Source organism: Saccopteryx bilineata, chromosome 7 (genome assembly GCF_036850765.1).
Source record: "Saccopteryx bilineata isolate mSacBil1 chromosome 7, mSacBil1_pri_phased_curated, whole genome shotgun sequence".
Lineage (NCBI taxonomy): Eukaryota > Metazoa > Chordata > Mammalia > Chiroptera > Emballonuridae > Saccopteryx > Saccopteryx bilineata.
In genome coordinates, this window is record NC_089496.1 from 31,500,356 (window position 1) to 31,515,138 (window position 14,783).

Sequence of the window (14,783 nt, forward strand, 5' to 3'; positions counted from 1 at the left end):
AAGTGATTTGATGTATTGACATGAGTCATGTTTGGACTGACTTTGGCTTAGAAATAAGGAGTTTCATACAGCATTTAAAGTGTGTACTTCCATGTCGGACTACCTATATTTGGATTTTTGTATTTTCTTAGTAACTATAATTTTAATCAAGTAATTTAACCTTTTTAAGCCTCAGTTTCCTGAGCACTTTTGAGATTAAATGAGATGACTCATGTAAAACAGTTACACAGTTTCTGGAACATAAGTGTCAATGCATGTCTCCTTAGTTCAGCTGCTGCTGCTGCTGCTGCTACTAGTACTTTCTAATTTAAAATATTATTTATTTATGGTAACCACAGAGTACAAGCTGCATACATTCTTTTTGGTAATTCTTTAGTTCTGAAAGTTGAAGTTTATGGTGGTAAATTGTGGTGAATAATAAATAAGACAACTTTGGAAAACACAGAGCTTCCTTTCAGGGAGGATAATTGTTATTATTTTGATTTTTTTCTTCCTTTTTCAAGTGAGAGTAGGGGAGATAGACTCCTGCATGCACCCTGTTCGGGATCCACCCAGTGACCCCCATCTGGGCCCATGCTCATGACCAAGTTATTTTTAGAGCCTGAGGTTCCATGAAGCCACCCTCAGTGCCCGGGGTGATGTGGTCGAACCAATCCAGCCATGGCTGCGAAATGGGAAGAGCGAAAGAAAGGAGAGGGGTGGACAAGCAGATGATCAGTTCTCCTGTGTGCTCTGATTGGGAATTGAATGTGGGACATCCACATGCCAGGTCAAAGCTCCACTACAAAGCTAACTGGCCAGGGCGTTATTTTTTTTTTATTTTTATTTTTTTGTATTTTTCTGAAGCTGGAAACGGGGAGGCAGTCAGACAGACTCCCACATGTGCCCGACCGAGATCCACCCGGCATGCCCACCAGGGGGCGATGCTCTGCCCATCCGGGGTGTAGCTCTGTCGCAACCAGAGCCACTCTAGCGCCTGGGGCAGAGGCCAAGGAGCCATCCCCAGCACCCGGGCCATCTTTTGCTCCAGTGGAGCCTTGGCTGCGGGAGGGGAAGAGAGAGTCAGAGAGGAAGGAGAGGGGAAGGGGTGGAGAAGCAGATGGGTGCCTCTCCAGTGTGCCCTGGCCGGGAGTCAAACCTGGGACTTCCGCACGCCAGGCTGACGCTCTACCACTGAGCCAACTGGCCAGGGCCCAGGGCGTTATTTTTTTTAACATTTTTTCTTTTGTTAATAATTTGAAAGTTCTACTGAAAAACTTGAAAGTAGCCATCTCTTCATGCTATCACAATCCACAAAGCAACTTGTAAAGTTGTGGCTGAATAAAGAAGAGGGAAGCCTCTCTTACTGTTTAGATTTACTGAGAGATATTTGTATTGACTCCTGTGGACTTTACTTATATGGGCACCTTCTTTGATTGTGCTGTCTGGCAAAAGGTTTTTTATACTATTTGAACAATTTATTTATGTTTATGCCCACACTCATCTATAGGCTACAATAGAAATTATCAGTCTTGATAAAGTTTGAGGGATGTAACATTAGCTGGATTTAAGGCAAAAAGAGATCAAGAAGATTTAATGAGGCATTTAGTATTCTAGCTTCACCTGGAAAATGGAAGAAAAAAAAAAGAACAGTGGATGGAAATACAGAGGGTCCTCAGGTTACAACAGTCTCAACATATGACGTTTCCAAGTTTACAATGCTCACTCCATAAAAACTTTAAAAAGTTGTGTGTTTGGGCTTACTGTTAGCATCATACTTTTGGACTACGTGGGTGAACTAGTTTGGTTGCATGTGGTGGAAGAATACACAGTAACACGGCCTATGATTGAGGGAGGTGACATTCCCAGTTCGCTTATCTACGCCACTTTGGACTGTTAAAAGCGCAAGTGCGTGTTAGGCTAGGGTGTGTTTCGACTTACACCAAAATTTGGGTTATATCACTGTTGTAGGAATGGAACTCTGTTGTAACCTGAGGACTCCCTGTAATGAAAAAGGTTTTAAAATTTACCTCTATCACATGGACTAACTAGACTTATTTCCCTGTTTCTGATAGTAGCCACCAGAACTATACAGAACTACACGCATTTGAGAGTTTGGATTAACACATTATCTCAGTCAAATGATGTAGATTGCATGTAAGAAAATCATCAGTATAGTCTTGTCATTATACTTTAATTTAATATCTTAGAGTATTTTAACCTGTGAATGTGGCCCTGGTCTGTTGGCTCAGCAATAGAGCATTGGCCTGTGGTGTAAAGTTCTAGGTTCGATTCCCGGCCAGGGCACACAGAAGCACCCATCTGCTTCTCCACCCTTTCTCCTCTCTTTCTTTCTCACTCTCTTTCTCTCCCTCTCCCTCTCCCACAGCCATGGCTCAAATGGTTTGAGCAATTTGGCCCCAGGCGCTGAGTGATGGCTCTATGGCCTTACCTCAGGTGCTGAAATACCTCGGTTGCTGAGCAATGGAGCAGCAGCCCCAGATGGTCAGAGCTCCCTGTAGGAGTTTGCCAGGTGGATCCTGGTCAGGGCACATGTAGGAGTCTTCTTTCCCTGCCTCCTGTCTCTCACTTAATAAAAAATAAAAATAATATGAGTGTAAAAGAATCTATTAATATATAGTTTCCATACTAGAATGGCAATCCTGACTCTGTTTTTGGTGGTTTTATGTGGTGCTTGTTTTCTGCTCCTTTCCCCAATCAACATCTGTCATCATAGCTCCAAGCAAAATGGATGGTAAAGTAACAAGGAAGATTATCTCTTTTTGGTTTCTGGATTTGTCTTAATTACAAAGTTCTAAAGTATTATGTGCAGCTAAACAAATTAACCCAAAGATATTTATAACAGGTATTAATAAGGACCAACATTGTCTCAGCTTCTTGATATGCATTTTAATAAAGACTCATGTTGGCATCCTCTCATGAGTGGTTGGGAAAAATGATACCCTGTGTGCCAATCACGCAGAAATGGCAGTTTAAATCTGTAGTACTGGTGTGACTTGTCCTAAAACATTTTAAGAAGGTCAGTATGAAGCAGGCAGCCAGCTGTTGGGTTTATCAAAGATAAACTCCTGCAGGGTACAGCGGCATTTAATACTCCAGTGGAGCATGAAAAAACTTCCCAAATTAAATTGAGAAGGCTGCTTGTTGAAGATGTGTATCTTTATATTGAACTCCACAGGCGCATTTGGGAATTTGGATTAACACACATTATATCAAGAAAAATCTCAAAACCTGGAATTTTTTTTCCAATAAAGATAATTTTAAAGATTTGTAACTATTTCCTCCAGTACATCTATAAAAAGATTCTTAGTCTTATTTCTTTAAAACTCGTAGTGCATCACAAAATAGAGCGATGTAGTTATCATAACCTCTTGAGCTGTGATAAAGCAGAATTTGTTGTTAATGTATTCACAAGGTTAGGAAAGATTTGCCATCTCATTTTCACCCTCTTTCTTACAGAATGATATAGATCTGTTTAAATTTCAAAATCCAGTGATCCATATTTTGTTTGGTTGTGAACAAATAGAAACGGAGCCTCGCATATTTTAAAAAGTTCAGAGCAGTTTAAAAAAAAACAGATTTAGATTCAACTTCCATTTATTTTTTTCTTTTCAGTGTACTGAAACTGAGCATTCTTTGTTTAGTGTTGCAGCATCATTCTGACATTAAAAATATTTGTATGTGGGGAATGTAGATTTTAGTACATAGGTGATACAGTGAAGAGCTGAAGGAATGAAATATGACTCCTTATATTATTATAACTCTTCTGCACCGTTTTCTGGCAATCTGTTTTAACCTGGGAAGGAAGTCAAGATGCATACCAAAAATTGTTTGAAACCATTTCCTTAAGAATTATTCAACAACTTTTGGGGAAAAAAGTAACAAGAACAATTTTACTTAATTACTGCAGAATAACTTCACAGTTTTTAAATTAGGATCCTCAATTCTCAAAATACTTAAAATAATGAATGTGAGTACTTTTTCATGCATAGGAAAATGTTTTGTTTTATCTGAGTAATGGTTTTGTGCAAATATTGAAGAATAACAGATAAGTTCAAAGCGCAGTGAGTTTTAAGTGAAAGGCAATTATATAAATAGTTAACTCTCAGCTATGGTTAAGCAGTTGGGAAGGTAGTGCTTGTCACAGTCCTTTTTCTGTAACTAAATGATATCATTCCTCGTGTGTTCCATATTCTTCATTTGTATGTTTGAGGTTTTGAAATTTGACCATAGAACTCTTTCAGTAGTTATTTGAAATGGTATATTTTATATCTATTTTCCAAGTGGACGTTTTATAAAAGGGTTTGATAGCAAAGTCATATGTTCTCTCCTTGTAGATGGGTTCACATTGTCTGTGCCCTGTATGTTCCCGGAGTAGCATTTGGAGATATTGACAAATTACGACCAGTAACACTAACCGAAATGAACTATTCCAAATACGGTGCCAAGGTGAGACAAAGTGTTTATGATGGTCTATAAAAGAAAGTTTTTACTTATTTATGTGGCTTTTTTCTAATGTTGGCGACTACAGAGATGCTTGTTAGTAGTAATCATGCTGTTTGTATTTAGCACTAAGTCATTTAGAAAGTCTTCCATGCATTTTTAATTTGGAATAACCTGTGGAAGTAAAATGGTAATCGACACTGCTCTTTCCTTGCAATTTAACACACTGCCCAGTACATAGTGAGTTCTCAGAACAAATCCTTCTTTTTAATTAGCTGAATTACATACAAACCTAATTTCTGACTGTACTTTTGAAGTGGAGTTTATCAGAATTGTGAAAAAGGCCTGACCTGTGGTGGCGCAGTGGATAAAGCATCAACCTGGAAATGCTGAGGTTGCCGGTTCAAACACCGGGGCTTGTCTGGTCAAGGTCATATGGGAGTTGATGCTTCCTGCTCCTCCTCCCCTTCTCTCTCTCTCTCTCTCCTCTCTCTATTAATAAAAAAATTAATACATTGTGAAAAAGAGTATGGGAAACACTCATTATTTTACTAAGGTTTCAAGGGCTGGTTTTATCCTTATAACAGCATAACCTGCCAAGCAAGTGATTCTCAGCCTTGATGGTTTATAAATTGGTGTTTATATTGATTGACATTTAGGATTGTAAATGGTAAAAATCACCACTTATTAATTTAACCTTTGGTATATAACTACTACAAACATTCCTAGAATACTAGAACTAATTGAGCACTGATATGTTCTCTTTTCATTCTTGTTTATTGGGTAATTGGGAAGGAAGACATTTGAATAGCATCAGTAATTTATTGAAGGTGGAGTGGGGAACTTACAGATTGCTGGAAAATTTTGATATTGACAATTTAGAAATTTGACAGTTTCTACTATTATATTCAGAGTATCTTTCTTGGGCATTAACTACCCTATACCCTACCCCCACCCCCACCCCTGCACTCCAGTACTTTGTGCTTTCGTTTGGGTAATTTTTGTTAAACTATCTGCAGCTTCCCCTTCCAGAATTAGCTAAAACCCCAGGGAGGAAAGCAGGCCCACCATTGAACTTACTTTCCTGGTCCTCAGGTAATTGTAACTATCTTGTTACCTCTCTGATGCCTTTAAGCAATAGTTTAAAAAAACATTTGTCCACATTTTCTAGTTGAGCCACATACTAATACAAATTACCTAGCCACCATTATTGGAAGTAGAAGTTACTACTTTTGATATTAGCACCATAATTTACAAACACTAAAAGAGACAGCTTAAGCCATTTTTAATAGGCATACATTATCATAAATATAAAGCTAGAAACAGCAACAAAAAACCAGTCATTAGATTTTACTTCATATAACTGAAGCCAGAAGTAGTGACCTCTAAACTGAAGTCATTACATGTCCAATTGTCAACTAATCTTCTTCCTTCCTTCCTTCCTTCCTTCCTTCCTTCCTTCCTTCCTTCCTTCCTTCCTTCCTTCCTCCCTCCCTCCCTTCCTCCCTCCCTCCCTCCCTCCCTTTTTTCTTTTCCTTTTCTCTTCTCTTCTTCTCTTTCCTTCCTTCCTTCCTTCCTTCCTTCCTTCCTTCCTTCCTTCCTTCCTTCCTCCCTCCCTCCCTCCCTCCCTCCCTTTTTTCTTTTCCTTTTCTCTTCTCTTCTTCTCTTTCCTTCCTTCCTTCCTTCCTTCCTTCCTTCCTTCCTTCCTTCCTTCCTTCCTTCCTTCCTTCCTCCCTCCCTCCCTCCCTCCCTCCCTCCCTTTTTTCTTTTCCTTTTCTCTTCTCTTCTTCTCTTTCCTTCCTTCCTTCCTTCCTTCCTTCCTTCCTTCCTTCCTTCCTTCCTTCCTTCCTTCCTTCCTTCCTTCCTTTCCTTCCTTCTTTCGTTCTTTTTGACAGAGAGAGAGAGAGAAGGACAAATAGGGACAGACAGGAAGGGAAAGAGATGAAAAGCATTAATTCTTCATTGTGGTACCGTAGTTTTCCATTGGTTGCTTTCTCATATGTGTCTTGACTGGGGAGCTGCAGCAGAGCGAGTGACCCCTTGCTCAAGCCAGCAACCTCGGGCTCAAGCCAGCGACCATGGGGTCATGTTTATGATCCTACGCTCAAGCCGGTGCCTTTGAGGCTTTGAACCTGGGTTTTCTGGGTCCTAGTCCAATGCTCTATCCACTGTGCCACCACCTGGTCAGGCTGATCTTTTCATTATCACTTGATTTTGTTTCAAAGTATTACTAGGAAATGGAGTCGAAAATTATATATTCTCCAACACTTATCTGTGAAATCAGTGTTGTGAATTATAACAGGGACAGATCTTCTAGACCAGTGGTCTCCAACCTTTTTTGGGCCACGGACCGGTTTAATGTCAGAAAATATTTTCATGGACCAGCCTTTAGGGTGGGACAGGTAAATGCACAAAATAAAATTATGCGGCTGGCGTAAAAATTGTGGTATTTTAAAATATAATTGCCGAACTTACAAGACAAGCATCAAGAGTGAGTCTTAGATGGATGTAACAGAGGGAATCTGGTCATTTTTTAAAAATAAAACATCGTTCAGACTTAAATATAAATAAAACGGAAATAATGTAAGTTATTTATTCTTTCTCTGTAGACCAGTACCAAATGACCCACGGACCGGTACCGGTCCACGGCCTGGGGGTTGGGGACCACTGTTCTAGACCACATTGCCTGCCCATTTCCTAGTCCTGGTTGCTTTCTCCCCTGTGTTCTCAATTGCTTAGCTCCCTAGCATTTTAAATGATTTAGGCAATTTACGAATATTCTATTTTCTCTAATAGGTTGTTCTATACTTTTATAACACTTTATTGTCAGGAATTTTTCTTTCTATTTACTCTGAAATCCCTTGCTCAATTTTATCACATTACATTAAATAACTCACTCGGGGAATTATTCTAAACAATTTGGTTCTGTCCATAGTATTGACAGCCTTTAAATAACTTAAATTTTTTTCTCTATCTCTCTTTTTGGGGTCATGTTTAGATTATTATTTGCTGGTATTTCATAGTACAAACATTTCTGCTGTTACTGAAAAATGACCCTTAAGTAGGCAGTAGAGTGTCAGGATTCGGGAATGTTTTCACATAGGTACCCAGAGCCCTGTTCCTGCTGTTTTCATTCATTGCTGACGTGTGACTCTGGTGATGTCTACCCAGTAGGTGGTCACTAACTGTTATAGTATTATAATGATATTTTTATTGCCTACTGAAACGTTTTCCCTTTGTATGTTTCCTTCATATTTAATTTACTTAGAATACATTTACTAAATAGTACTTCCTTAATTGCTTACTGGCAATCTTCCACAATTTCAGAAGTTGTTTTTTTTTATGATGATTCCTATTACCAGAGAAGTATATATTTTGAGAGTTTTGTTTCTGTAGCTAAGCTAAAATGATAAAAAATATTTTATTTCCATAGCTAAGATAAAATGATAAAAAATATTGGAGGGTACTTAGGAAAATTTCAGCAGTTTATACTTTTAGTTTTATAGTTTTTTTTTTAATACACAGAAATAATATAAAGAATTGGCTACATTCTGTATTACTACTGATTTCACCAAACTGTTTACTTAAGATTACTTTTAATTCTTTTAAAAATACTTTTAAAATACTTGCTTTCTTTGGTTGTAATACCTAGATTCTTTGGTGAATTTTCTTCAGCTTTTTATTTATTTCATTCATTTTTCCAAGCAGTATTATATTGTTTTAATCAGTGTAGCTTTATGGTTCAGAGCATGGACTATTATCAAGTAAGAGTACCACGGTTTAAAGACTGATTCCCAGTTATTTCTGGCATTATTTTGAGTGGATTTCTTAACCTGTCTCGCGTCAATTTTCTCATGTTTAAAATCAGAATACTTATAGTATCTCATTCACACATTAGTGTGGAACCTAATGACGTTTGATATTACCAATTTGCTATTACCAAATATAAATATATATTATATATATAAAGTGCTTAGAATAGTGCTTAGTACATGGTAAGCCCTCAAATCACATTATCATTATTATTGTGTCAGTGGAGTTTCGGTTTATTTGAACCACATATAAACTGTTGGCTTGCCTAGTGTCATTGTTTGTTGGTTCACTATTTGTATTTTGTGGCTGCGTTGTGTGAGTGTGTTATCTTTGTTCTGGAACTCTTTGTACTTGAGTTCTTTCCTGTATTGCCTTGTAGGAGTGCAGCTTCTGCGAAGACCCTCGTTTTGCTAGAACTGGCGTTTGCATTAGTTGTGATGCAGGTATGTGCAGAGCCTATTTCCACGTGACTTGTGCCCAGAAGGAAGGTCTGCTTTCGGAGGCAGCAGCGGAAGAGGTAGGTGGATGTAAATCCCCAGCTGATGAGTATGTTCACGAGACCTCTCACAACTTCATTATATCCTACAATAGGTATGCATCTTACATTATCTTACAAGTTTGTTATGAAAGTCTTTGTCTAGATCACTGGTCTAAAACTTGAAGAGTAAACAATATATATGAATTTTTTTCCAGTCTTAAAGCAAGTCAGACATTTGGAAAACATGATAAAATTTTGCTAGTGAGATCTGATAGATGAAATGAAACACCACCCAAAGTGTTTTAAAATGTTAAAATGTCAGCATATTTTATATGAGAATCTGAAAATGTATTTGGGTAATAATCTTGCTCTGATACTCTCTAAATAAAATCATTAACTTGTCTTTAGAATCTGCATTTCTAGTTTTTACAATTATTTTTAACTCTATAATTTTCCTTCTAGGTTTATTGAGTTTAGATTAAGCAATCAGTTGTTTTAAAAGTGTGTTTTGGAGACTCCTTAATGTTCTTTCAAGAGGTCTGTGAGGTTAAAACTGTCTTTATGACAATATAAAAATGGTACATATTGTTTTTATTCTTATTTTTTTCATGAGTAACAGTGGTCCAGAGATTATATAATTTAACAATATAACAGTTTGAATGTGGAAACATTTAAAAAATTTTAAATTTATTGATTGTAGAGAGAGAGGAAGGGAGAAACAAAGACAGAAACATTGATCTGTTTCTATATGTGCCCTGACCAAGGCTCAAACCAGCAACTTTTGCATATTAGGATGATGCTCCAACAAACTGAGCTAGATCTGGCCAGGGCTAATGTGGAAGCATTTTTGAGAATCCAGCTATCTTTTTTATGTCAGCTATCTAGACATTAAAATGATTTGCAAAAATGTAAAATGGTGCCACTCTTCTTACTATTTCTTTTGTGTGTGTGTGCATAAATTATTGTATTTTTCTCACATGGTCAGAGAGAGTTTATCACCACTCTGATTGGGTTCCACTCCATTAGAAGAAAGAAAAAGGAGATTAAGAGTGGGCAGCCTTTTTCCAAGGGCATGGTCCAGAAATTTCACACACTTCATTGGCTAGAACTTATCACATGGCCATCCCTAGCTGCAGGGTGGCTGGAGCAGAGTGTTTTTGGCAGGGTAGCTTGTGGACAGTAAACATTCAGAAGGTTCTGGTAATGACGGGAAGAAAAGGGGAGAATGGGTATTGGAAGGCCGTGGTTTTTACAAGAGTTAATATTTGCTTGATATATCTCTTCCATTTTCTAAAAAAACGAATTCCTTGGTCATGCTAGCCTTAGAATGAAGATTTATTTTCCCTCGATCCAAAATTAACTGATTAAAACAAAACAAAACAAAAATCACTTGGAGTGCTTACTCCTTTCAGATAGCTTGTAGTGCAAAGATGACTGGTCTTTTTCCTAAGTCAGGCTGGGTCCTAATGTTTAACTGACCTATGCAAACATAAAACCTATCTGATAACTCAATTTCAACCTTTCCTACTTTAAAACAACAGAATAATACTTCATACCTGGCCATTTGGCTGAGGTTCAATATAATCTTTATTTCTATTTAGCATTTTCTGTCACCAGGATTTAGAGCATGCCACGAGAAAGCAGCTGTATGTGGGTGTGTGTGAGTGTGTGAATGCACTGTCTTACCCACATCTTTTTATTTTATTCTTACAGCTATATGAAATAGTTATTATTAAGTCCATTTGACTACTGAGTTATCAGAGGCCCAGAAATGTTTAGCAACTTGTTTGAAGCTGCAAAACCAGTAAACGGTGGAGCCAAGATTTATATCCATGGTTTTATATTTCCAAATTCTGTGATCTTATCCACAGAATTATACTATGACATCTCTATATATCACACCACAGAATGGCATCATGTACATTTTAATGTTAATAATATCTTAGATTATTTTAAAATTATTATTCTTTCTATTCATTCTTAATTCTTCTTGTCTTATATTTTCTTTTTTTTTTAGTGTCATCACTTCTCTTTGGGTTGTAAGAGGCCCTTTTCCTATACCAGATAAAAACTATATGGATAGATTATCTTTATTTCTCCTCCTTGAGACTATCTGTCATTTTGCTAGCATTCATATTGTAGATTACTTTTTTTGGCTATGTATTTTAAAATATTTGTTTTTGATAGAGTAAATTTCTTTTTCCTTCATTTTTTTGTATCTTTTTAAAAATGTACCTATTAGTCTAGTACCTTGAAAGATGGCTAAGAGAGAGAGTTGTGTTTCCATTTGAGGTTTTAGGGCTATATAAAAAGTTAAAGGGGAGACCTGAGTGTTTTTATTGACAGAACCTGGCCATCTTAACCTGTTTCTGTCCTGGGTAGACTGTCCCTGCATTGCTAGCCAGATAGAAATTCCCACTTGTCTGTGTTGGCTAGTTCTGTATTTTATGGATATATTGTTGTTTTATAATATTTATGTATGCGTAACTTCAATATTTAATGATAATTTCCACTTAAGATGATTAAATCCTATCTATTCTAAGCAGGATTATTTTAGGTATACAAGATTAATTAAATATACTATATAAGATTTGATTTCAGTATTTTTAAATATACAGGCCTTTAAAGAAAAGTTGTTAATTTGGTGTTAATATACAGGACTCAGCTTCTAAGGAAGCAGTCTTTATCATTATATGTATAAATTGCTTTTGTAATTTGTTTTTGAAATAAGCAACACAGTTGGAGGCTCTTTAAAAAATTATCTCCTGTATTAGGTTTTTTATGACCCTTTGAAGTAAAAATGTTCACTTTTTCCCTCCACCCCAACCCCCCGTTTTTTATAGGATATAGCAGATCCATTTTTTGCTTACTGTAAGCAACATGCAGATAGGTTAGACAGAAAGTGGAAGAGGAAAAACTACTTGGCGCTACAGTCCTATTGTAAAATGTCTCTACAAGAAAGAGAGAAGCAGCTCTCACCAGAAGCACAGGTATGGAGTTTATGCCAAAACTCACTTATTCTTTTGAGGGTACGTATTTCAGGTCTCATGTGTGTTTGCCAATGGGATATGAAGTATAGTCATGAAATTTGCTTGTCACTTAGGAAATGAACTGTCATTAAGTTAAATGGCTAGTATAGTTTGTGGCTAAATATGTTACTCCTCATCTAGTCAACAGAGCAGCCATTTTTAAAGCACACTGAAAAATGTGCCGTATAAGAAATTATTGTATTAGTGCAACATATTGACCACATCTTTTTAATTCTGTTCTGATGATTATTTATGTAAACGATCTGATCATTTTGCCTATCCCTTAAAATATATTTCGATGTAAATTAATTTATGGATACTCTGTACAGTTATTAAGAAGAGAAACTGCAGCTTAATCAAATTAGTTTGTGACAACTCTGATCATAGAGTAGCACTGCTGTTGCTAGGAGTAGACCTAATTCACTATAACCCCAAAATTATACAGTATACCGTAAGGACCGTTGATGGATATAACTTGCCTTGCTATAGAGAATTCTGACTATCTGTCCTTTCTCTAAGCATGGAAGTTAAAATCATAAGGAGCATATTTGTTTTTAATATCTTGTTAAATTTGTATACCTTTTTTTTTTAATAGGCGAGGATCAATGCCCGGCTCCAGCAGTATCGTGCCAAAGCAGAACTAGCTCGGTCCACCAGGCCCCAGGCCTGGGTTCCCAGGGAAAAGCTGCCCAGACCACTCACTAGCAGTGCTTCGGCCATTCGTAAACTGATGCGGAAAGCAGAACTAATGGGGATCAGTACAGATATCTTCCCAGTGGACAATTCTGATACTAGCTCGAGTGTGGATGGACGGAGAAAGCACAAGCAACCTGCTCTCACTGCTGATTTTGTGAATTATTATTTTGGTCAGTATAGACACTGATACATGCACATTTGAATGAGAATGATTTGCTTATGAGAATATTTGACCTGCTGTCAATTTTTAATTTATTAGCCATGCTACATATATCAAAACAAAAGCATGTTTATTTTCCTAATAAGTTGTGGGTTGTTGTAAAATGCTAGGTTCATGTGTTTGTAACACAGAGTTAAAAATGTTTTAAACAATGTAACATAGTTTTATCCATGTGATCCTCTGTGGCGAGCTGCTTCTTTTGTGTGTCTTGTATATCAGCTTTTCTTTTCTACGAAAATAAAATTGGATCTTTCGTTTAAATAGAGAGAAATATGCGCATGATCCAAATTCAGGAAAATATGGCTGAACAAAAGAATATAAAGGACAAATTAGAGAATGAACAAGAAAAGCTTCATGTGGAATACAATAAGGTAAGTTGGCTACAAACATAATAGACCTTTTACATGATTTTACAGCATTTCCAGTTACGTTTCATTTTGAAACTGGAGTTTCTGCGCCCTTGCCTGCAACGCCTACCCCACTGTCTGCATTATCACCGCTAACGCTTACTGAGCACCTGCTCTGTGTCGGGCCCATTTGAGAACTTGACCTGTAATCATTCATTTCGACTTGATAGTGTGGGTTATGCTGAGTGCTCCCATTTTTGGAGGAGGAAACTGAGTCCTGAACAGGTGAAGTAATTTGCTTAGGCTCATGCTGGTTGTCAGATCATAGAGTTGGTGTTTAAGGCCAACCATTCTGACTCCATTTCTTAAATTTGACCCCTGTACTATGGAGCTTAAAACGTAAAAACTTATTATGAATTACTATTTTTATCTTGAATTGTTTTGTAATGTTATCTTTTATTTAAAAAAACCCCACCCAATTACAATTATATTCTGCTTCTTCATTCTAATGATGAAGGAACTCAAAAAGAAAGATTGTATTAAAAGCAGGTGTAGTAAAGGCCCTGGCCTCTTGGCTCAGTGGTGGAGCGTCGGCTTGGCGTGCAGGAGTCCCGGGTTTGATTCCCGGCCAGGGCACACAGGAGAAGCGCCCATCTGCTTCTCCCCCCTTCCTTCCTCTCTGTCTCTCTCTTCCCCTCCCACAGCCAGGGCTCCATTGGAGCAAAGATGGCCCGGGTGCTGAGGATGGCTCTATGGCCTCTGCCTCGGGCACTAGAATGGCTCTGGTTGCAACAGAGCGACGCCCCAGATGGGCAATGGGCAGAGCATCGCCCCCTGGTGGGCATGCCGGGTGGATCCTGGTCGGGCGCATGCGGGAGTCTGTCTGACTGCCTCCCCATTTCCAACTTCAGAAAAAATAAATAAATAAAAAAGCAGGTGTAGTAAAAATGTTAGGTAATAAATAAATAACATGTCCATACAAAACTGGTACTGACTTTTGTTCGATAATGTTTTAAGTGATGAAGAGTTAGTAAAAAGGAATATCCCATAATTAGCCATACAGTTGTGAAAAGAGTTCTGTGATTAGACTGAGAAGGCCTGGGGGTTCTTGTTAGTTCTGTGATTTTGGCCAAGTCACAAAAACTCTCTTCCTTAGTTTTTTCACTGGGATATGGTAGAAAGGTATGTTGATAGTCACAGATTAACTAGCAAAATGTGTGAAATGATATGGTGAACTATAGCAATATATAAATGTAGGTATCATTGTCATTAGTTAAAATGCTAACAAAAGAAAATGCTTACATTTTGTTGAGGCTTCCTAACTAATTGGATAGCCTTATCTCTCAGTGGTTGTGACTTGAATATATTAAAACTCTATGGAATATAAATGGAGATGTTCTTGGATATTTATTGTTTAAATATTTCACATATTTTCCTAAATATTTTAATGGTTTCCAAGTCTGAATGATTTGCCTTGTAGCTGTGTGAGTCTTTAGAAGAATTACAGAACCTGAACGGGAAACTTCGAAGCGAAGGGCAAGGAATCTGGGCCTTACTTGGCAGAATCACAGGGCAGGTTAGTTTCTTTCCAATCGCCGTCTCCTTCTGCTCTTGTTCTCTGCATTGTCCAAAATCAGATCTCTGATTCAGCTGTCACTGTGCTAACTGAGAAATTCTGTTTGATTCGGGCCAATTAATTCTCTATGATGATGATTTCTGCCTGAAATACATCTAGAGCATTAAGCTGCCTACTGAGA

The 14,783-nt window shown here is 37.5% G+C and overlaps 1 protein-coding gene across 2 annotated transcripts in view; it reads left to right on the forward strand.

The window, feature by feature from the left end:
- PHF14 (PHD finger protein 14) overlaps positions 1-14,783 on the forward strand; it is a 184,612-nt gene that overhangs the window by 34,849 nt on the left and 134,980 nt on the right. For both annotated transcript variants that reach the window (XM_066239510.1, XM_066239509.1), the window contains exons 6-11: positions 4,338-4,449; positions 8,636-8,773; positions 11,578-11,724; positions 12,359-12,629; positions 12,944-13,050; positions 14,507-14,602. In XM_066239510.1, the coding sequence (XP_066095607.1) occupies positions 4,338-4,449; positions 8,636-8,773; positions 11,578-11,724; positions 12,359-12,629; positions 12,944-13,050; positions 14,507-14,602 (871 nt within the window). The remainder of the gene's footprint in view (positions 1-4,337; positions 4,450-8,635; positions 8,774-11,577; positions 11,725-12,358; positions 12,630-12,943; positions 13,051-14,506; positions 14,603-14,783) is intronic.